Below are 24,348 nucleotides of genomic sequence, written 5' to 3'. Positions count from 1 at the left end.
ATTAGCAGTAAAACGAAAATTTATACTAATAAACTTTATTAATAAAAAAAAACTATTTTTTATTAATACAAAATATTAACTTAAATAAAATGACAATGAAATGTTTTAGTTGCGTTTATTTTCAACAGATGGCGGTACTCTTTTCTATATTACGCGATTTCCTTTAGCATTTATTGTTTTTATCTGTTAAAAGTTTTAGTTTTGGTATTTAAGTATTTAGCCAAGGCTTCGGCCAATCGCGAAACTTCACGTAACTCTGGTTGAGTTTTTTGGCATCGTTAGAACTCGAATTTAAGATATAATTATGGGTGCTGTTTTCCAAAAACAATCCCCGCCGGCTGACGATAATCTTTTGTCGCGGTTGGTTCGAGAAGTCGCTTTGCCGTTTTATGAAGAATTCAATCGCATTGTCGCAGGTATAATTGTACAGATAATCAATCTGGGTTGGTTGGCATTTCTACAAGTTACTTTCTCATTATTACTTAATTTTCACCTATGTTTGTAGTTTTCAATTTCGCCACTGTAAACTTTTAAATTGTATCTATTTGTAACGTAAAGTGTCACTTTGAATAAATTTCAAATTTCAAATTTCAAATTTATTCACTTATACGATATTGTTACATTTTTTAGTAATAATCGTTCTATCTTTTCATGATATCTATTTAATCGAAGCTGTAACTTCTATTAATTGATAAATTCCCTCGATTAATAGTTTAATATCTTTCTATTAATCTTTTAATTCCTTTCGATTATTGGTTTAATTTATTTCGATTAATAATTTAACTCCCTTCTAATAATCTTTTGCTTTCCTTCGATTTAATCGTTTAATTCCTTTCGATTAATCGTTGGAAAGCTTTCGATTATTCATTGAATTCGTTTCTATTAATCGTTTAATTCCTTTCCATTAATTGTTTAAATCCTTTCCATTAATTGTTTAAATCCTTTCCATTAATCGTTTAATTCCTTTCGATTAATCGCTTAATTACATTCGATTAATCGTTTAATTCCTTTAGATTAATCGCTTAATTACTTTCGATTAATCGTTTAATTCCTTTAGATTAATCGCTTAATTCCTTTCGATTAAACGGTAAAATGTTATATGTTAATCGACTTCAGAAAGGAGGTCACAATTCAAAATATCTGGTTCTGAACGGAAATCAAACAGACAGTCATTTTAATAACATTCGAATGTAATCGAACCCCCCTAAGTTGGAACTTTGCACGCCATTAAGAAAGCAACCTTTGAAATGCCACCCGTAAAACCCAACATCAAATCGACGAGTAGCAAAAACTATAAACACAACAAACCTCCCATTAACAGACATGATGCTGTCCCGTCCGACATCGCACGCCATCGTGGACCAACCGCAACCGGAGACGTCCGTATCCAAATTTCTCCGCGAAGAATCGAGCTTCCGCAACGTCACCATGTCCGACAACAAGTCGGTAGTCAAAGACCTGGTTAATTATCTCAGTGGCTACTTAAAAACGCCGGAAACCAGCGAAAACCTGTATGGCCTCCAATTTAGACAAGCCATCTTCTCAGGTAGCGTGGTGGAAAACCTGAAAGTCTGCCATCCCGACGAATTCGACGTCATCCTGCCCTTCAAATTAGGACACGCTGACGAACTCTGGTCCATCAGACCCGAAACGAATAATTGCAAAACGTCCTTCCAACAGTACCACGTCCACAGGCGGAATCCCAGCCGCGCCTCAACTCACCGATACGACGCCCTCATCCGAGTCTACGGTAAAAAACACCTTCCTATCAACGCGGACGTTTACGACAAAATCTGCCCCACCAAATTCTTCAACCATCTGAAGAACATCATCGTTCGAGGATTGAGGCAGATGGAAAGCGACTGTAATCTGTCCTGGTCGTTCATGGGTGCTTGCAAGAACGGACCGGCGGTTACCATAAGCGTCCGGAACAAAGACACCAACTATAAAATTACCTTAGACTTGGTACCTACCCTCGAAGTCGTCACCAAAATGGACGTTTGCCAAGTTACGAAAACGATGAAATTTAAAAAATCGATTCCGAAGTTGGAGGAAGTGACGGTACTGATGGTACCTAAGGGCGGTACCCATTGGAGGCGTTCCTTTTCCCTGGAGGAAGAAAATTTGATTCACACGCATTCGGTAAACCGCGACTCATCTCTGTTCGACGTCTTACGAGCCGTTAAGACCCTGGCATGCCCTCAAAGCCCGACTCCGTTGAAGCATTTCGATTCTTACGTCTACAAAAATGCCATTTTTAACTTCCTTCTAAGTTACAAGAAGGATTTACCTTTGCACCAAGCTTTCGCCGAATTCATGGCCTCTTTGCGAATTATGTTTCAGTGCGGTTGCATTCGTCGACATTTTGAACCGAACATCAACTTGTTGGCTAACGCCGACCCCAACAAGGTGGAAGCGGTACGAAACTATTTGCTCAGTTTCAATAAGGACATCGATACGTCGTTGAAGCACGTTAGGTTAAAACGACCCTTTTGTAGCCCCCAGGATGGAAAATTTAAACTGTGCGTGGACACTTTTTACCAAACACAAATAATGAACGAAAACCACACGTCGACACTTGATCTTGTTCAAGAAGTCGAACGCGAAATTGAGGCCTTGCTACAGCGGCATTTTAAGGCCAATAATTTTAAGCTGCGTTTTAAAATGGACTTCAAACGTATTATCTGTCGAAGCTTCTTTCCAGACACTGTCGCCTTACCGGACTACGACTGTTTAAATTTGATCGTTGTTTTCAGTTTGAACGGTAACGCCTGGATACCGCAAGTTTTTCAATCCGGTGATAAAGTCTACTACAGTTGTCTTTGGGCAGATGATACTTTGTGCGCGGATCAGGCTGAAAAATACAGTTCCAAAGAGTACGGGCTTTTGGACTGGCATCGATTCACTCGCAGTTCGATTCAAGAGATTGTGTCCGCTTTTGGCGACAGCGTGCCATCGCAATTCGAAGTGGAAGAATCTTTGCCGTACGTTAAAGTTAAATTTAACCTTCATGACGTTGACGTGACTTGGTTGATTTCTTCGGCGATTACGTTCGAGTCCAATGACATGATTGACGAAGAACTGATACTTAACTGCCCATTCGGTTCCGTCGGTGGACTGGCGCCCTATACGGCCATTTGGTCTTGAAACGGTGCTGAGGTCTTTAAACGCCCCTTATCTCAACTGGACAAATACGATTTCGGTTGTAGGCTTAAAGTACTTGAAATGTTACTGAAAGTACTGGCGAACACCCCTTTGGCTGGCTTGGGTAAAGTGTTGTTGCCCAGTTTGATCTACAAGAAGCGTGTAGATTTCAAATGGAGTTTGCATTGCGCCATTATGACCGCGGATATTTTCGCCGAGTTGAAGAAATGTATAGCCATGGATGAGTTTGCCATGCCATTTACGAATTATAATTTGTTTAGCGTCCACAAACGGGAGTATTTGGAGCAGTGTCGCGATTTTCTGATGTCGTTGCAAAATGATTATCGTCGCCTTTTTGAATATTGAGCATATAATGTTGAAAATGGCGGCCACCGTTTATATGCAGGGCACAATTAGAGAAATATTAGACAGATGATGTACTTTGTATTTGCGTTGCCTACGTTATAATAACGTAGGCAACGGTATTTGCTTCAAAACATTGTATTCAAGTTGAACTTTTACTATTTTACCAAAGACGTTCGATGGCCGATCAACCAGCTTCTCTTTTTCCGCTAGGAGCGGTGCAGGGGCGTAGGAACGTTCTAGAAGTTTTAGGGGGCAAAGAGAATCGAAAAGGGGTCTGGAGAATGGTTTTTAATTTTTAATGGAGTGTAGATTCTCCGAATGTATGTGTACTTTTTAGTACTATGTAAATTGGCGGGAAAATACGGAAATTTAAACACAGTTGAGATTCTATAAACTGTATATGCTTTTAAAATGATAATTTGAGCCTTTTGAAGATTTCAACTGACCAAAAAGTTGGAGGGGGCAATGGCATTAGTTGCCCCTCCCAGCCAAATTCTAGGGAGGAGCATTGCCCCCCCCCTGCCCCTCCCGGTTCCTACGCCCCTGGCGGTGTCGCTCATCAATCTAGGGGCCTCTATTTCTAGTGCCTTATGCAAAGTATGGATGCGTGCGTCTTTCCCGAAAGCGTTCCACCAAAGATAATTTAAACTCGTACCCTAGATTCGAATACTGAGAGCTTTCCCATTGACGGTTTTGTTACGAAGCGTTTACCCTTTTCCGGCACGCGACCTCAGAAAAATCGGGCTCCATCGGTTGTGGTAAGGGGCAAACCATGGAGCGAATTTTTTCTGAGTTCCGGCGGGAAGTGGGTAAACGCTATCGGCAACGCGCGAGAGAGTGATTTCGAATCTAGGGTACGAGTTTAAATTATCTTTGGTTCCACCGAGCCATGGAGGAAGGGATGATAGAGCTTAGTCGAAAAATAATTCCATGAAAAGAAGGCTCTACTAAAAAACTCACTGTGTAACACTTGGGAGAAAATCTCCTGTCATACTACACCGGTGTGCAGATTTGTTTGGGTATTTGAAATAAATACATTGTCCCCCAGACTTGGAAATAGTGATATTTTTAACAGGGGTCCTACGGGCTCCGGACCCCCCATAACTTTATTTTTATTGAGGGCCACTGGCCCAAGGGGGGTTCAGAAGCAGCGTAAAAAAATAATTTCCAGAAATGTCCATGATATTTGTAATATATATTTTTTATTTAATTTGGGAGTCCCGGTGGCTCACAACCCCTTTCGAATGATTTATTTTAAGGGCCACCTGATTTTTTTTAAGAGCCATTGGCCCCAAGACTCTCGCTATTTCCAAGTCTGTTGTCCCCCCAAACATGATTCCTTCAAATGAAGGTTCTGCTAAACAACTTACTGTGTAACACTTTTGGGGAAAGCTCCTATCATACTGTAGCGGTGTGCGGATTTTCTATACGAGTGTGAATTAGCGATTTCAAATTAATTCACTGCCCTCACAATTAATACCCCCCTTTTCAATACACTTTATGCTCCCTTTAAATAAAACATTTAGTAATTTATTAATAATATATCTATTGGTATTTTTATTCATTTTAGTTTTTACCAAAGAAATTTAACCCATTTTATAATTTTATGTTTTAATTAGTTAGTTTTATTTGAAGTTAAATAAAAATATTTTAACAAATGTTTTGTTTACGTAACTAATGGTTGGCTTAATACTTTTAAAATTATATTGTTGAACTATTTGGTGTCAGTTTTGGATTAGTTTTAGTTAAAAATTTAGTTCAGCACAGAGCCCCCTAGTGTCTAAATATAACCAACGGCTATAATACCAAGGTCAGTTTAGTTCCGTGATGAAAATGAGTTTCGGTAAGAAAATTAGCATTATAACAATAGAAAGTAGTCATCCTAATAAAATTATATTACTTATAGCATATGTAATATAATAGGAAAGTATGACTCTTAAATGAAATAAGTATGACTCCTAAATGATTTCGGTTAGCGATAGTCTGTCGCGGAGCTATTGCGTAATCGGAAGTTTCAGAACCAGAAACTCGTCCCTTCTTATTTCATCGTTAGCGAAATTACTGCCAGGTTAGTTTTGTGTCTATATGTACAAGCAAAAACGCATTTAGGTCTGAAATAAAAAGTAACTATTTACAAAAGTCGTTAACTCACTAGTCAATTGCGTTGTCAGTCCTTAACCATGGACTAATTAATATATACATTAATTAGTCCATGCCTTAACCATTTAATGTTTTATTTGGTCATTGACGAAACAGATTATCATTGAAAATCGTAGCGTTGTGAAAATAGGAACTGTCATACTTAACTATTATGTTACTTATGCTTATAGTATTATATACTTTTGGTTTAGATAAGTAATCGTAGTTTTAATAAAATTACAGTGTAAATTCATTTTACTACGTTTCGTTTTAAAATCACAAGCCAAAAGTAGACATATTTCGGTTGAAGTTCACGTTTCTGCCGAGGGATGTCGCTAGTGGTCCACGAAACAACCTTCGCGGTTTCGAGCTCCTAGAAGCCGTCAGCGTAGTAGGTGAAACTGACCAATGATATTTCTCCACATCCCAACGAGCTTTTGGTTTTGGTTTTGAAACGATCCCCGCTAACACCAACAGTTGCCTATCTCGTGATCGAGAGCTCCGATGCAAACGCGGGACGAAATTGCTTCATAGGTGAATATTTCAGATTAGCTATCATTGTTATGCTATCCCAATTTATCCGCTGTTTGTGATTGCTCAATGTTAGATTTAATTGTTATTAATAGTTTGCAATGTTAAACCATGAATAATTATCATATTTTGAGGTATGCTATGCAATGTAGCCCCTATAAAACAACTTTACCCTGAACTCCTGCTTAAATTAGCGGCCGTGCAGAGGGGGGGGGGGGGCATAATCCCCGGGCCCCGTAGCTGTAAGGCCCATCGAAGAAGCTCAAGAGGTGGTGCAAATCAAGATAACTTGAGAGAAGTTTTCAGGGCTCAAGGGGGGGGGGGGGGGTGCACATCGCACGGCCCTGGACGCACCAATAAAAGTCCAAAAAATAGATGTTAAACTAACATGTATACAAATATAACATGCTTCTCTTAAGTCACAAGAATAAGTTATATCTAACAAGGAGACATCCCGAAGTGTAACCCACCGATTTTGTTCAAACTCGGGGGATTGATAGACCTTCATGTAACTTGAAAAATCCTAAAGGGAATTTGTTCAATGGGCAACCGTTTTGCCATGGCAACGAAAAATGTTTTTGACAACAACAAATATAAATTTTCCCATTGAAAATAACATTGTATTCTGACCGATTCCTAGAACCCCCACCCGTGAAAATTTTTAACAAATTTCAAAATTTCGAAAATTCCAAAAAAAAACATCAAAATTTATCAACTTTTGATCAATTTGAGGTCAAAATCCCATTTTTCACAGGGGGGGTCCTAGGAATCGAATCCCATGTTATTTACAATGGGAAAATTTAATATTTTGTGTGGTCAAAAACATTTTTCGTTGCCATGGCAAAACGGTTGCCCATTAAATAAATTCCCTTAATTCCCTTTAGGACTTTTCATGCTACATGAAGGTCTACCAATCCCCCGAGTTTGAACAAAATCGGTGGGTTACACTTCGGGATGTCTCCTTGTAAGTATTTTCTTTGCACGGGCGATTTACCCGCGAGTTAGAAACACCTTTACCTCTCGCGACTGTAGCGCGCGCTCGTAAACTTGTAAAAGTCACGTTAGCTTGGCCTTCTTGTTTAAATGTGTCTTTTAGTCGGTGTTTTTTACAAGGCTACGAGCGCGTGGTAGAGTCGCGAGGAATTACAAATTTTCTTGCGCGCGTACAAATCGCAGCATGTTTTATTTCTTTGTTTAATTAATGTCGTTTTTGAAGTAAAATGAGTTTGAAGACAAATACAAGCCATTTTAATTTATTGATACGATTTTAATTATTTTTTACTCATAGAGACCCATAGAATGTACATAGAAAGTTTCGGTACTCTTATCCGAAACACCGAGGGGTCGGACATTTACCAAAATCCCGTACACTTTGTCTAAAATCGCAAAATCTTTTAACTCTCTCTATGGTAAATTAACATTGAAATCCCAAAATCACTTAGAAAATAATGATAAAATCGCCAAAATCTCTACGAAATCCCGAAATCCCGTACAAAATAATGGCAAGTGTCCGACCCCTCGCGAAACACCCTGTATTTGCCCTTTCCTGAAATGAACTCTAACATGAAACTATACATTATTACAACAGGAGGAAAATAAGGAATAAAAAAAGTTTAAGAGATCAATTTTAGAGCTCACAAATAATAACTATTAAAATTTATATCACAAAATAAGCTTATATATTTTATAACTTTTAGGCTTTATCAAGTTAACGTTTAAATTTGTAACATATTTATGAAGTATATTCAATAGATAACCATAAATATTTATTAATTATATTTTTTAATACTAACAAGAAGTGTTCATGGCCGATTTTTTTTTAAACTTGGGGAGTATGTGGACCTTCCAGTAAGATGAAATTAAATAAAAGGGTGGACAAGATAAATTCATTTTACAATAGCAACCGAAAATTATATGGCCAACTAAAAACCTAAAATTTTCTTTGCAAAATAACATGAAAAAGCACATTTAAAGGTCCCAGAATCACTCTCTTACAAAACAGTACTTTTTTAATCGAGTGGTTTTTTTAAGCATTTTAAAATTAAAAAATGTTATTTTTCCATATTAATTTGCATAGAAACATGTTTGTTTTTCGTTGCATGGTAAAATTAAAGATAATTTGTGTTCAGGTTTTTAGTGATTTTCAAATTACAAATACTCCTCAATTTCAAACAAATCGGCGATGAACACCTCGGATGGTATGCCGAGCAGAGCAACTTACATTTTGGGACCTGTACATTTATCACAAAATACACCATTCTATTTAAATATTGGTGTTTTCATTATAAAAATCAAAGAATAGATAAGAGTTCTGTAAAAACCTATAGAAAACTTTTTTTACTGAGCCTATACTAGTGTGACTTTATACCAGTTCTTTAAATTAATTGGAAAGAAGTCTTTCAAGATATTCAATGTCTTTGCTCCAATTCTTCGTCGCTGTCTTGTGCATTAGTGTTCTTGTCAATCGCATTGGTGTGGGATGTATGTGCTTTTAAAAATCTCTTTAGCGGGCCGCCATTTCTATCTTTAGCATGTTTAAGCCATGATTTTTTAGAATTTTCTACCTCAATTTATTTAACAACTTCCAGGTTAGTGGAAACTTTCACAGCATCTAAAAAATTTATATAAAAACCCCTTTCCTGAATTGATCAATGCCAAAAATTTAAATAAATTATACCTATGATGACATCCTTCAGCCGCATAATTTTTAAGGCAACTTTGTCTAGGCGACATACCCGGCCTAGGCTTACAATTATTTTGGCTGCTTTGGCAACATGCATGCAGGAATGAGGCCCAAATTAAACTACTATTACCATAGTTTTAAAGGTTTTTTTTCGTGTGTCTAGTATTCATAGGGAAATTTAAAGGGTATTTGCCTGTTAAAAAGGATCAAAATACACTATGTAAATCCTCGATTACACTTCAAAATTTTTTGATCCTAATTAGTTGTAAACAAAACCTGGCTCAACTAATTGCATAGTGCGCGAACAAATAATTGTGTGTTGGTATCATGAAAACTATCATATTCACACTTCGCAATTATAAATTGTTTACAACTAATATTTGTTAAGCGCTAACGCCCCTTATGGCTGTTGTCATCTCTTCAATGAAGTGTAAACGCTTTCAAAACAAGTTGGCAAGCCAAAATATACCTCTCCTCGGAAGAGTTTTTAATTTTCAGTGATGCGTAACTGTATCCGTGGCTCTGCGGTAGAACGCTCACCTGTCGTTCAAGAGGGCTCGGGTTCGAATCCCGGCCTATTAAAAAATTATACTACACCCAATGACAAAATGAGGGCCCTTTTGGAAAAACCTTTTCCCTGATCCTAAGAAACTGCGTACGCAGTGATTACCCTTTGCTCCGAAAATGCGCAGGCCTGACAGACAGACCCACAGACAGACACGGTGGTTGTATAACTCCTCCTAGGGTACAAAGTCCCCTCGGAGAGGTAAAAACACCACGTAACTTTATATTAATTATAATTAAAGTTTGGTTTTGAAGGTGACTTGTTACGTGCAATATTTTCTTTCAACAGCTAAACTGACTTTTTATTTCATTTTAGGAATTTTTATTACCTGGAATTTATTCCAGAACAGGTTTTTGATTCACGATACTTGTTTATTTACCCTTGCTCAAGCCCAGAACCTAAAATTAACTTGAGAAATGATAAATATAGATTTAAAGGAGTCAAGATGAACAGGTTAAATAGTTATTAAAATAAAATAAAAACAACACTTTTGCATGGTAAAATTTTTTTAAACATTTTATTTAAAAATGTTGGTCACGACTAGTTTCGCTGCCGTTCGGTAGCATCATCAACCTTGTTGTTTTTTGACATTGGGGATGATTGGAGTTAGCGTGTGGGGGTAGAGACACTGAGAATGGTTTTCTATATACCATAAGTTAATGATACCTCTAAGTAGACAAATGGCTATGCTGCCTATGGCGGATATGCTTGTCCAAATTGACCTATGTCTCTCCGTACTGCGTATCAAAGTAGCCTTAACATAGACTTGGAACTGCTGAAGCTGACGTTTCTTTAATCCCGTTTGGTGCAAGGCTAGCTTGAACTTCCCCAAAAGAGATAAATTTCGGTATTCCTTAGAAAATTCGTTCCCCCCGCAGAGGACAAAGAACGTTTTTTTGCTACACTCTTTTTAGAAACGTTTACTGGGCGCCGCCATCATCGTACAGACAACCATCGAGCAAGCCCTCTACCACAGAAATTCCTTCCCCCCAAAACCGGTTTTTTCATCACCCTCCCCGTAGACTGTAAGGTAATGGCGGTCGATTGGGGAGGCGGGTTTAAGAGTCTATAGTTTCATTCTCGACCGCACAGCGGCGCTGGGTCCGAGATATTTTTCAAAACTTTCATTTTCGCGGGAATCGGAGAGACAAGATTTGACATCACATTTTCTGGACAAAGATTCCACCTTGAAAGGGCTTATTTGTCTACTTATGTATATACTGATGTGGAAATTTGATTTTTGTTCTTGCCATTCTCTACTATTTGATGAAAGTAAAATAATATATGTAAAATCGATAACTATGTAAAACTTAACCTCAGAGAATCTCTAAAAATTTTAGACCATAAAAAAAAACAATTTAGTCTTCAATCGTGACGAAAGTCCAAATAATTTTTTAGCCACATTGTGGAAATTGTAACCGAGTTTAGCTTATCTCACATCACACCTTTTAAAAAAATTTTACTATGCAAAAGTGGTTGTTTTTATTTTATTTCAATATCTTAATGCATAGGGCTAGTCAAACCTCACCAAGGTTAATTAGTTACGTAAATTCAGTATTGTAACGAAAATGAAAAAAACTGAAGTACAACCGGAATATCTACATATCATCGAATACTTTCCAAACTCCATTTTTCTTGAAATATAAATCCAAGTTGTTAAATTAATGTTAGTTTAGGGTAAAATAAGCTTTCATATAAGGAGATTCTTGAAGCGGGATGAAATATACTTGAAGTTTGAGATTAAATATTTTTTTCACTATGAGCCAAAATTCTAAAAATTTTTCTTGAAATATAAATCCAAGTTGTTAAATTAATGTTAGTTTAGGGTAAAATAAGCTTTCATATAAGGAGATTCTTGAAGCGGGATGAAATATACTTGAAGTTTGAGATTAAATATTTTTTTTCACTCTGAGCCAAAATTCTTACCATTCTACTTGAAATATAATTCCAAGTTGTAAATTTAATGCTAGTTAAGGGTAAAATAAGCTTTCATATAAGTAAATGGTCAAATTAGTCCAGAAATATTCCATCTCTCTTTAAGGGGGAAGACTACAGTGGTCATTGTCTAGTTTCGCGCTATTTCAAGCTGAACTGTTTTATTTTTGTGTTTTAACTTATTAAATTAATATTGATGGGTAGAACAGCCTCTTGTTTAGTGCTTAAAATAATTTTGACGATTTTAAATTTCAAAGTCATTTAATTATTACGTTTTAATTCGGACCCCAGGAGCTAAACAAGTTGGGCAAGCACCCAAACTACCCTTTAGTTATAGCCTTATATCTCGTTAACTATTAATATTAGAATTATCAAAATTATTTTAAGCACTATAGGAAGGTTCAGCCTATTAACAAAAATATAATTCGATTGTGTAATTGTTAAAACTAAAACGTTCAGCTTGAACGAAAAAGAGGTTTTTACTATAGTCTTCCCCCTTAATTTGTATCTTGAAGCGGGAGTAAATATACTTGAAGTTGGAGTCAAAGGAGATCAAATAACGTTTTTCACCCTGAGCCAAAATTCTAAACATTTTTCTTGAAATATAATTCCAAGTTGTTAAATTAATGTCAGCTTAGGGTAAAATAAGCCAAATTTTACCAATATTTAAAATTTGCCTTTTTTGTTTGAAGTAAAATGCAAATATATATAATGCAGGAAGATAATGACCATAGCTAAAAAAAGTAGTTGAGGGAGGGTTCAATTATAAATATTTCTACTGAACCCAGTTTAAAATATAATAGAGTATTCTATTTTAAGCCGGGTTCTGCTATACAGCAGCTCGCAGGAGCACCTCCAGTAGAAATATTCATAATTTAACTCTCCCTCAACTACTTTTTTGCTTAAATTTTAACTCTTTGGGAGTGACATGTTAGTCATTTGAATTACCTGATTTTGAAAATATTGTAAGAAAAAATATTTTTCTTTAAATAAATATAAAGCAGTTCTTTCTAGGGCATTCTGGTCGTTTTATTTAGAAACTATGGCATTACAAACTAAATGGATGAGATTAATTTCAACGCGGATAATTTTAGTTATAATTATACGTAGATAAAATGGTTAATGAAACGTGATTTAAAACGTAGATATTTAGTAAAGAAAACGTTTCAAATACGTTGTTGTAACGTATTCCATACGTTGGGTTACAAACGTTTCAAATACGTTGATGGTAATAACGTTGATAATTGGTTATTCTTTGTAGATATATTAACGTTTTATTATTCGTTACAAAAAACATCTAATCACCAGTCATCGCGTGATGTACTATCAACGTTTACCTTGCAGCTTTTTATCAACCGTTTTAAACGGTTAATCAACGAGATTTTGCTACCCGGGTAACGACCAGGTGTTTACCCCCTTTTGGCAAGCCCCCATTCAGCGGCTTGAAACCCCTAACACGAATAACGACCCGGTGTTTACCTTCTTTTTGCAAGCCCCCATTCACCGTCTTGAAACCCCTCACGCGAATAACGACCCGGTGTTTACCAGCTTTCGGCCAACCCCCATTCAGTGGCTTGAAACCCCTCATGCGAATAATGAACCGGTGTTTAACCCCGTTTTGAAGCCCCCATTCACCGTCTTGAAACCCCTCACGCGAATAACGACACGGTGTTTACCCCATTTTTGCAAGCCCCCATTCACCGTCTTGAAACGCCTCACGCGAATAACGACCCGGTGTTTACCAGCTTTCGGCCAACTCCCATTCAGTGGCTTGAAACCCCTCATGCGAATAACGAACCGGTGTTTAACCCCGTTTTGAAGCCCCCATTCACCGTCTTAAACCCCCTCACGCGAATAACGACCCGGTGTTTACCAGCTTTCGGCCAACTCCCATTCAGTGGCTTGAAACCCCTCATGCGAATAACGAACCGGTATTTAACCCCGTTTTGAAGCCCCCATTCACCGTCTTGAAACCCCTCACGCGAATAACGACCCGGTGTTTACCAGCTTTCGGCCAACCCCCATTCAGTGGCTTGAAACCCCTCATGCGAATAACGAACCGGTGTTTAACCCCGTTTTGAAGCCCCCGTTCACCGTCTTGAAATCCCTCACGCGAATAACGACACGGTGTTTAACCCCGTTTTGAAGCCCCCATTCACCGTCTTGAAACCCCTCACGCGAATAACGACACGGTGTTTACCCCCTTTTTGCAAGCCCCCATTCACCGTCTTGAAACCCCTCACGCGAATGACGAACCGGTGTTTACCAGCTTTCGGCCAACCCCCATTCAGTGGCTTGAAACCCCTCATGCGAATAACGAACCGGTTTTTAACCCCGTTTTGAAGCCCCATTCACCGTCTTGAAACCCCTCACGCGAATGACGACCCGGTGTTTACCCCCTTTTTGCAAGCCCCCATTCACCGTCTTGAAACCCCTCAAGCGAATAACAAACCGGTGTTTACCAGCTTTCGGCCAACCCCCATTCAGTGGCTTGAAACCCCTCATGCGAATAACGAACCGGTGTTTAACCCCGTTTTGAAGCCCCCATTCACCGTCTTGAAACCCCTCACGCGAATAACGACCCGGTGTTTACCAGCTTTCGGCCAACCCCCATTCAGTGGCTTGAAACCCCTCATGCGAATAACGAACCGGTGTTTAACCCCGTTTTGAAGCCCCCATTCACCCTCTTGAAACCCCTCACGCGAATAACGACACGGTGTTTACCAGCTTTCGGCCAACCCCCATTCAGTGGCTTGAAACCCCTCATGCGAATAACGAACCGGTGTTTAACCCCGTTTTGAAGCCCCCATTCACCCTCTTGAAACCCCTCACGCGAATAACGACACGGTGTTTACCCCCTTTTTGCAAGCCCCCATTCACCGTCTTGAAACCCCTCACGCGAATGACGACCCGGTGTTTACCAGCTTTCGGCCAACCCCCATTCAGTGGCTTGAAACCCCTCATGCGAATAACGAACCGGTGTTTAACCCCGTTTTGAAGCCCCCATTCACCGTCTTGAAACCCCTCACGCGAATAACGACCCAGTGTTTACCAGCTTTCGGCCAACCCCCATTCAGTGGCTTGAAACCCCTTATGCTAATAACGAACCGGTGTTTAACCCCGTTTTGAAACCCCTCACGCGAATAACGACACGGTGTTTACCAGCTTTCGGCCAACCCCCATTCAGTAGCTTGAAACCCCTCATGCGAATAACGAACCGGTGTTTAACCCCGTTTTGAAGCCCCCATTCACCGTCTTGAAACCCCTCACGCGAATAACGACACGGTGTTTACCCCCTTTTTGCAAGCCCCCATTCACCGTCTTGAAACCCCTCACGCGAATGACGACCCGGTGTTTACCAGCTTTCGGCCAACCCCCATTCAGTGGCTTGAAACCCCTCATGCGAATAACGAACCGGTGTTTACCAGCTTTCGGCCAACCCCCATTCAGTGGCTTGAAACCCCTCATGCGAATAACGAACCGGTGTTTAACCCCGTTTTGAAGCCCCCATTCACCCTCTTGAAACCCCTCACGCGAATAACGACACGGTGTTTACCAGCTTTCGGCCAACCCCCATTCAGTGGCTTGAAACCCCTCATGCGAATAACGAACCGGTGTTTAACCCCGTTTTGAAGCCCGCATTCACCGTCTTGAAACCCCTCACGCGAATAACGACACGGTGTTTACCCCCTTTTTGCAAGCCCCCATTCACCGTCTTGAAACCCCTCACGCGAATAACGACACGGTGTTTACCCCCTTTTTGCAAGCCCCCATTCACCGTCTTGAAACCCCTCACGCGAATGACGACCCGGTGTTTACCAGCTTTCGGCCAACCCCCATTCAGTGGCTTGAAACCCCTCATGCGAATAACGAACCGGTGTTTAACCCCGTTTTGAAGCCCCCATTCACCGTCTTGAAACCCCTCACGCGAATAACGACCCAGTGTTTACCAGCTTTCGGCCAACCCCCATTCAGTGGCTTGAAACCCCTTATGCTAATAACGAACCGGTGTTTAACCCCGTTTTGAAACCCCTCACGCGAATAACGACACGGTGTTTACCAGCTTTCGGCCAACCCCCATTCAGTAGCTTGAAACCCCTCATGCGAATAACGAAGCGGTGTTTAACCCCGTTTTGAAGCCCCCATTCACCGTCTTGAAACCCCTCACGCGAATAACGACACGGTGTTTACCCCCTTTTTGCAAGCCCCCATTCACCGTCTTGAAACCCCTCACGCGAATGACGACCCGGTGTTTACCAGCTTTCGGCCAACCCCCATTCAGTGGCTTGAAACCCCTAACACGAATAACGACCCGGTGTTTACCTTCTTTTTGCAAGCCCCCATTCACCGTCTTGAAACCCCTCACGCGAATAACGACCCGGTGTTTACCAGCTTTCGGCCAACCCCCATTCAGTGGCTTGAAACCCCTCATGCGAATAATGAACCGGTGTTTAACCCCGTTTTGAAGCCCCCATTCACCGTCTTGAAACCCCTCACGCGAATAACGACACGGTGTTTACCCCATTTTTGCAAGCCCCCATTCACCGTCTTGAAACGCCTCACGCGAATAACGACCCGGTGTTTACCAGCTTTCGGCCAACTCCCATTCAGTGGCTTGAAACCCCTCATGCGAATAACGAACCGGTGTTTAACCCCGTTTTGAAGCCCCCATTCACCGTCTTAAACCCCCTCACGCGAATAACGACCCGGTGTTTACCAGATTTCGGCCAACTCCCATTCAGTGGCTTGAAACCCCTCATGCGAATAACGAACCGGTATTTAACCCCGTTTTGAAGCCCCCATTCACCGTCTTGAAACCCCTCACGCGAATAACGACCCGGTGTTTACCAGCTTTCGGCCAACCCCCATTCAGTGGCTTGAAACCCCTCATGCGAATAACGAACCGGTGTTTAACCCCGTTTTGAAGCCCCCGTTCACCGTCTTGAAATCCCTCACGCGAATAACGACACGGTGTTTAACCCCGTTTTGAAGCCCCCATTCACCGTCTTGAAACCCCTCACGCGAATAACGACACGGTGTTTACCCCCTTTTTGCAAGCCCCCATTCACCGTCTTGAAACCCCTCACGCGAATGACGAACCGGTGTTTACCAGCTTTCGGCCAACCCCCATTCAGTGGCTTGAAACCCCTCATGCGAATAACGAACCGGTTTTTAACCCCGTTTTGAAGCCCCATTCACCGTCTTGAAACCCCTCACGCGAATGACGACCCGGTGTTTACCCCCTTTTTGCAAGCCCCCATTCACCGTCTTGAAACCCCTCAAGCGAATAACAAACCGGTGTTTACCAGCTTTCGGCCAACCCCCATTCAGTGGCTTGAAACCCCTCATGCGAATAACGAACCGGTGTTTAACCCCGTTTTGAAGCCCCCATTCACCGTCTTGAAACCCCTCACGCGAATAACGACCCGGTGTTTACCAGCTTTCGGCCAACCCCCATTCAGTGGCTTGAAACCCCTCATGCGAATAACGAACCGGTGTTTAACCCCGTTTTGAAGCCCCCATTCACCCTCTTGAAACCCCTCACGCGAATAACGACACGGTGTTTACCAGCTTTCGGCCAACCCCCATTCAGTGGCTTGAAACCCCTCATGCGAATAACGAACCGGTGTTTAACCCCGTTTTGAAGCCCCCATTCACCCTCTTGAAACCCCTCACGCGAATAACGACACGGTGTTTACCCCCTTTTTGCAAGCCCCCATTCACCGTCTTGAAACCCCTCACGCGAATGACGACCCGGTGTTTACCAGCTTTCGGCCAACCCCCATTCAGTGGCTTGAAACCCCTCATGCGAATAACGAACCGGTGTTTAACCCCGTTTTGAAGCCCCCATTCACCGTCTTGAAACCCCTCACGCGAATAACGACCCAGTGTTTACCAGCTTTCGGCCAACCCCCATTCAGTGGCTTGAAACCCCTTATGCTAATAACGAACCGGTGTTTAACCCCGTTTTGAAACCCCTCACGCGAATAACGACACGGTGTTTACCAGCTTTCGGCCAACCCCCATTCAGTAGCTTGAAACCCCTCATGCGAATAACGAACCGGTGTTTAACCCCGTTTTGAAGCCCCCATTCACCGTCTTGAAACCCCTCACGCGAATAACGACACGGTGTTTACCCCCTTTTTGCAAGCCCCCATTCACCGTCTTGAAACCCCTCACGCGAATGACGACCCGGTGTTTACCAGCTTTCGGCCAACCCCCATTCAGTGGCTTGAAACCCCTCATGCGAATAACGAACCGGTGTTTACCAGCTTTCGGCCAACCCCCATTCAGTGGCTTGAAACCCCTCATGCGAATAACGAACCGGTGTTTAACCCCGTTTTGAAGCCCCCATTCACCCTCTTGAAACCCCTCACGCGAATAACGACACGGTGTTTACCAGCTTTCGGCCAACCCCCATTCAGTGGCTTGAAACCCCTCATGCGAATAACGAACCGGTGTTTAACCCCGTTTTGAAGCCCGCATTCACCGTCTTGAAACCCCTCACGCGAATAACGACACGGTGTTTACCCCCTTTTTGCAAGCCCCCATTCACCGTCTTGAAACCCCTCACGCGAATAACGACACGGTGTTTACCCCCTTTTTGCAAGCCCCCATTCACCGTCTTGAAACCCCTCACGCGAATGACGACCCGGTGTTTACCAGCTTTCGGCCAACCCCCATTCAGTGGCTTGAAACCCCTCATGCGAATAACGAACCGGTGTTTAACCCCGTTTTGAAGCCCCCATTCACCGTCTTGAAACCCCTCACGCGAATAACGACCCAGTGTTTACCAGCTTTCGGCCAACCCCCATTCAGTGGCTTGAAACCCCTTATGCTAATAACGAACCGGTGTTTAACCCCGTTTTGAAACCCCTCACGCGAATAACGACACGGTGTTTACCAGCTTTCGGCCAACCCCCATTCAGTAGCTTGAAACCCCTCATGCGAATAACGAAGCGGTGTTTAACCCCGTTTTGAAGCCCCCATTCACCGTCTTGAAACCCCTCACGCGAATAACGACACGGTGTTTACCCCCTTTTTGCAAGCCCCCATTCACCGTCTTGAAACCCCTCACGCGAATGACGACCCGGTGTTTACCAGCTTTCGGCCAACCCCCATTCAGTGGCTTGAAACCCCTCATGCGAATAACGAACCGGTGTTTACCAGCTTTCGGCCAACCCCCATTCAGTGGCTTGAAACCCCTCATGCGAATAACGAACCGGTGTTTAACCCCGTTTTGAAGCCCCCATTCACCCTCTTGAAACCCCTCACGCGAATAACGACACGGTGTTTACCAGCTTTCGGCCAACCCCCATTCAGTGGCTTGAAACCCCTCATGCGAATAACGAACCGGTGTTTAACCCCGTTTTGAAGCCCGCATTCACCGTCTTGAAACCCCTCACGCGAATAACGACACGGTGTTTACCCCCTTTTTGCAAGCCCCCATTCACCGTCTTGAAACCCCTCACGCGAATAACGACACGGTGTTTACCCCCTTTTTGCAAGCCCCCATTCACCGTCTTGAAACCCCTCACGCGAATGACGACCCGGTGTTTACCAGCTTTCGGCCAACCCCCATTCAGTGGCTTGAAACCCCTCATGCGAATAACGAACCGGTGTTTAACCCCGTTTTGAAGCCCCCATTCACCGTCTTGAAACCCCTCACGCGAATAACGACCCAGTGTTTACCAGCTTTCGGCCAACCCCCATTCAGTGGCTTGAAACCCCTTATGCTAATAACGAACCGGTGTTTAACCCCGTTTTGAAACCCCTCACGCGAATAACGACACGGTGTTTAACCCCGTTTTGAAGCCCCCATTCACCCTCTTGAAACCCCTCACGCGAATAACGACACGGTGTTTACCCCCTTTTTGCAAGCCCCCATTCACCGTCTTGAAACCCCTCACGCGAATGACGACCCGGTGTTTACCAGCTTTCGGCCAACCCCCATTCAGTGGCTTGAAACCCCTCATGCGAATAACGAACCGGTGTTTACCAGCTTTTGGCCAACCCCCATTCAGTGGCTTGAAACCCCTCATGCGAATAACGAACCGGTGTTTAACCCCGTTTTGAAGCCCCCATTCACCCTCTTGAAACCCCTCACGCGAATAACGACACGGTGTTTACCAGCTTTCGGCCAACCCCCATTCAGTGGCTTGAAACCCCTCATGCGAATAACGAACCGGTGTTTAACCCCGTTTTGAAGCCCGCATTCACCGTCTTGAAACCCCTCACGCGAATAACGACACGGTGTTTACCCCCTTTTTGCAAGCCCCCATTCACCGTCTTGAAACCCCTCACGCGAATGACGACCCGGTGTTTACCAGCTTTCGGCCAACCCCCATTCAGTGGCTTGAAACCCCTCATGCGAATAACGAACCGGTGTTTAACCCCGTTTTGAAGCCCCCATTCACCCTCTTGAAACCCCTCACGCGAATAACGACACGGTGTTTACCAGCTTTCGGCCAACCCCCATTCAGTGGCTTGAAACCCCTCATGCGAATAACGAACCGGTGTTTAACCCCGTTTTGAAGCCCGCATTCACCGTCTTGAAACCCCTCACGCGAATAACGACACGGTGTTTACCCCCTTTTTGCAAGCCCCCATTCACCGTCTTGAAACCCCTCACGCGAATGACGACCCGGTGTTTACCAGCTTTCGGCCAACCCCCATTCAGTGGCTTGAAACCCCTCATGCGAATAACGAACCGGTGTTTAACCCCGTTTTGAAGCCCCCATTCACCCTCTTGAAACCCCTCACGCGAATAACGACACGGTGTTTACCAGCTTTCGGCCAACCCCCATTCAGTGGCTTGAAACCCCTCATGCGAATAACGAACCGGTGTTTAACCCCGTTTTGAAGCCCCCATTCACCGTCTTGAAACCCCTCACGCGAATAACGACACGGTGTTTACCCCCTTTTTGCAAGCCCCCATTCACCGTCTTGAAACCCCTCACGCGAATGACGACCCAGTGTTTACCAGCTTTCGGCCAACCCCCATTCAGTGGCTTGAAACCCCTCATGCGAATAACGAACCGGTGTTTAACCCCGTTTTGAAGCCCCCATTCACCGTCTTGAAACCCCTCACGCGAATAACGACCCAGTGTTTACCAGCTTTCGGCCAACCCCCATTCAGTGGCTTGAAACCCCTTATGCTAATAACGAACCGGTGTTTAACCCCGTTTTGAAACCCCTCACGCGAATAACGACACGGTGTTTACCAGCTTTCGGCCAACCCCCATTCAGTAGCTTGAAATCCCTCATGCGAATAACGAACCGGTGTTTAACCCCGTTTTGAAGCCCCCATTCACCGTCTTGAAACCCCTCATGCGAATAACGACACGGTGTTTACCCCCTTTTTGCAAGCCCCCATTGACCGTCTTGAAACTCCTCACGTGAATGACGACCCGGTGTTTACCGCCTCAGGTGTTGTTCACAAATAGCGTAACGCTAGGTGTTACACCATCAGAACCAAGCAATATAAGCAACCGAGTCAATGGTAGGAACTTTATTACTGAAATTTCTAGTCTGAGCGTATATTAATTAAGATTTTACCAAATTATTTAGGTAAAAAGAACGGGGTGTTACTAAGCCTTGGCTCAAAATGTGTCTCCAACTCGCTACTAGTTTGACACACATTTCGTGCATGCGCAATGGGTATTTCCGTTTATTCGCCGATTTCCTCTGATAGAGGGTTTTTAACAATCTTTTCTGCTACATAATGAAGTTTTAAGCTGTGCTTAATTAATACAGGGGGTGAGGGTCTTTATATTTGTGACTTTTTCTTACGCTGGGGGTCAAAAACCTGTAATTTGGCGTTTACGTAATTTGTGAACAGGACTTGGTGTTACCCCCTTATCCCCACGGCTTGAGCCTATCAATAAAACATAAATTTTAATTAGAATGTTTAAAAACAAAACTAATTGAATCATTTTCAGACCATGTCCATATTTTGCCAATGGGGCTCACCGTCCGAAACATACCAAGAACGTCAAGTAGAATCCTTCCTGAGATTCGAAACCAAGTTATCGGCATCCACACTGGAGCGCAACGAAGACATCATTGACCACTTAATCGAAGACCTGTTCTGGCAGTTCAGGCTCGCGGACGGAGACAAATGGCTGGGTCTTGTACCTAGATGGCCCATCAAATCTGGCAGTGTTCCCGAAGGCCTGAAGGTTGTGGAACCCGATGAATTCGACATCATATTCCCGTTCCGACTGGGCTCCGAATACAGTTCGTGGTCCGTCATCCGAAGTGGACAAGAAGACAACGAACATGCCAAGTTCCAAGCTTACGCCGTCACCAAAGACCAACCCGAACCCGAAGACAAAAACCCGATTAGACATTACGGTAAAAACAAAAACGCTGAAATATCTCCGGTGAAATTCTACCAACACGTCAAGAAAATGATCCTGGAATGTTTGGCACGGGTCCAAACCGACATGCGCAATTACCAGTACATTTTAGAAAGCAACAGCGACAATAGTCCGGCTGTGACCATCAAAATTCACGACCTTTTATTCGACCGCTATATCTTAGTCGATTTGGTACCAGCTCTTGAAGTAGTCACCAAAATAGGTACGCGCGAAGAGGGTTGGTTCTTCAACAAGACGGTCAGCTATTACGTAGATAGGACGGTGTTGATGGTGGCCAAGGGTAAAGACGACGCTTGGAGGCGGTCCTACTCCTTGGAAGAACACGATTGGAACCACGAGTGTAAGGACAAGCTGTACGACGTCTTGAAGGTCATCAAGACGTTGGCGTACAAAAACGCCATGACGCCCTTGAAGAACTTTGACTCCTACGTGTATAAGAACGCTCTGTTTAATTTCGAGGAGTCGTACGATGTAAACCCTGGAACTAAATTGGACGAGCTGCTGCAGGATTTCATTCAATTCCTCGTTCGATGCTTCGAGACTACAACCGTGCGCAGACACTTCGAATGGAGCACGAACCTGCTGGCCAAAATTGACCCCGTGATGATTGAAAACGCCAAGGATTTCCTAAGTAGTTTATCCGATGATTTGTGGCGTGGCTTAATTTTGAACCGGGTCAAACACCCGTTATTGACCGAGTACAACGACCAATTACAAAAATCCTTCGACGCGTTTTACAAAACGGACGTAGCGGAAAATACCCGTCTCGGACAACTGGCGGCTAAAGTTGGACGGGTTGAAACGGTCGTGAAACGTTTATTGGAAACGCATTTCGAGCAGAAAAACTTTCGCCGCCGTTTCAAGATCAATTTCAGTCATTTGCGAGTCAGATCGAAGTACCCCGATAATCTCACTTTGCCCAACTACGACCACATGGAAATAGTGGTCGTTTTTAAGCTACATAAGAATACTTGGGTCGCTGAAGAAGCGAAGCTTGATAACGGCAGTTACAATTGTAGTTGGGTTGGCAAGTTCTCCAGGGGTACGCGACAGGCCGCCCTCTTCGGCTCCGATCACGACAAGTACTCGCTTGATTGCGAGAAGTTTACCGAAAGGGCCATGAAGGAAATAGGCAAGGCTTTTAAACTGAGTTTTTGCCACGACGTCCTGTTCCACCTGGATTTCCAATATCCCAGTGTGGACGTTAGTTTCGACCTCGATTTCACCGCCGTAACCTGGCACGTCCTACCCGCAATTACTTTTGAAGGTCAAGGGTCAGAATGTGACGAGGATTTGATAGGACCCCTCTACCCCTACCAGGAAGAACAGAGTACCAGTTGGCGTTTGAGACAGGACGCGAAGTATAAACGTTGTTTGGAGTGGGACAAGTACGATGCTGGTTGCCGGGGGAAGGTACTGGAAACTATCTTGGTGGCTTTGTCCGCTACGATTTTGAAGGTCATTGACAGGGACGTCATTTTGTTTTTGATTTTTTTGAGGGAGCGTGATTATCGGTGGTGTTTGAAGCCATATTCGATGGTCGAGCAAATACTCGATGATTTGAGGGAGGTTCTGGAAGAGGGAAATCTCGACGAGTACCTGACTTTCAGGCGGAATCTGAATCCTGAAGATCTGAAACAAGCTCTGGAATATTTGAAGTCCTTCGAAGGGGCCTACGACTTGTTTTTCTTCAGGAAATATCACGATGTTTAATCATTGTCTTCTGTATCAATATGTAATTGTTATTATCTCGGTCATAGACGAAACAGGGTCACATTTAGCTGCTTATTAAGTTACTTATGTTATTATATTTTACAACATAATTATTGTGATAAATAATTAGTGTTGTTAATGAAATGCGGAAAAATATCCAGAAAATTTTCCGCAAATCGGAAAAATAAAAAATTGAAACTGAAATTACTTTTCAAGGATTTTTAGTTTTTTTTAACTTTTTATCGATATAAAATGTCTAATGTCAGTAAACATACTACAAAACATTAATAGTGTTACATTGTTAATCAGTTTAAACTAGTCTAGATGTTTAATTTTACTTTCAGATTCGAAAAAATGGGACGAAAAAGCGTTTTATTTAAATTTGCAAACAATATTAGACTAATCATGGAATGAAACCTTTTTTTATTTTTTTCGGAAAAATACGGAATATTTTCCGACTTACAACACTATAAATAATCAATATTTTAATACAAATTTATGTATTTTTAATATTATTTTGTACAAGTTCATTTATAAAAATTTTAAAAACCTTTGAATTTTTTATTTATTTTCATCAAAAAGTTTTAGAATTTTGAGTTTATTTTTTTCAAAGAATTTTAATTATTCCTTATTTTCGAAATAATTTACTTTCAAAAGGATGATTTGAATTTTGGTTTAAATCGGTAACGAATAATAATGAGCTCAATTTCATCGGAAAATCAACGTACCCTGACTTTATCAGAAATGTTCCCCGAAATGAAATCACGTTTTTTGAGTCACTGCCAATACTTTTCGGGAGATAAAATCCTATAAAAGGATCATCTTCTCCCCTAGCTCTTCCACTCAGCTCTCGGAACGTATCGTAGAAAGAATTAATTGTTTATTTACTG

The 24,348-nt window shown here is 42.4% G+C and overlaps 2 protein-coding genes across 2 annotated transcripts; both read left to right on the top strand.

The window, feature by feature from the left end:
- The first annotated feature begins 289 nt into the window (after positions 1 to 289).
- Positions 290 to 5,095, top strand: LOC149961900 (uncharacterized). Its single transcript, XM_090171860.1, has 2 exons — positions 290 to 416; positions 1,322 to 5,095. The coding sequence occupies exons 1-2, from the start codon at positions 305 to 307 to the stop codon at positions 3,145 to 3,147; spliced, it is 1,938 nt and encodes a 645-aa protein (XP_090027986.1). The 5' UTR covers positions 290 to 304; the 3' UTR covers positions 3,148 to 5,095.
- Positions 5,096 to 6,099: 1,004 nt separating this feature from the next.
- LOC149961899 (uncharacterized) lies at positions 6,100 to 23,808 on the top strand. The gene is made up of 2 exons (XM_090171745.1): positions 6,100 to 6,183; positions 21,305 to 23,808. The coding sequence occupies exon 2, from the start codon at positions 21,308 to 21,310 to the stop codon at positions 23,456 to 23,458; it is 2,151 nt and encodes a 716-aa protein (XP_090027871.1). The 5' UTR covers positions 6,100 to 6,183; positions 21,305 to 21,307; the 3' UTR covers positions 23,459 to 23,808.
- Positions 23,809 to 24,348: the final 540 nt, after the last annotated feature.

This window comes from Leiobunum rupestre, chromosome 1 (genome assembly GCF_980474605.1).
Source record: "Leiobunum rupestre chromosome 1, qqLeiRupe1.1.hap1, whole genome shotgun sequence".
NCBI classification, from domain to species: Eukaryota; Metazoa; Arthropoda; class Arachnida; order Opiliones; family Sclerosomatidae; genus Leiobunum; species Leiobunum rupestre.
The sequence above is the reverse complement of the archived record's forward strand: the minus strand, read 5'-3'. Positions and strand labels throughout refer to the sequence as shown.

Coding starts and splice junctions, on each gene's coding strand:
- LOC149961899 (XM_090171745.1), top strand. CDS start 21,308: ATGTCCATATTTTGCCAATGGGGCTCACCGTCCGAAACATACCAAGAA.
- LOC149961900 (XM_090171860.1), top strand. CDS start 305: ATGGGTGCTGTTTTCCAAAAACAATCCCCGCCGGCTGACGATAATCTT. Junction 417..1,321: donor ATTCAATCGCATTGTCGCAG/GTATAATTGTAC, acceptor TCCCATTAACAG/ACATGATGCTGTCCCGTCCG.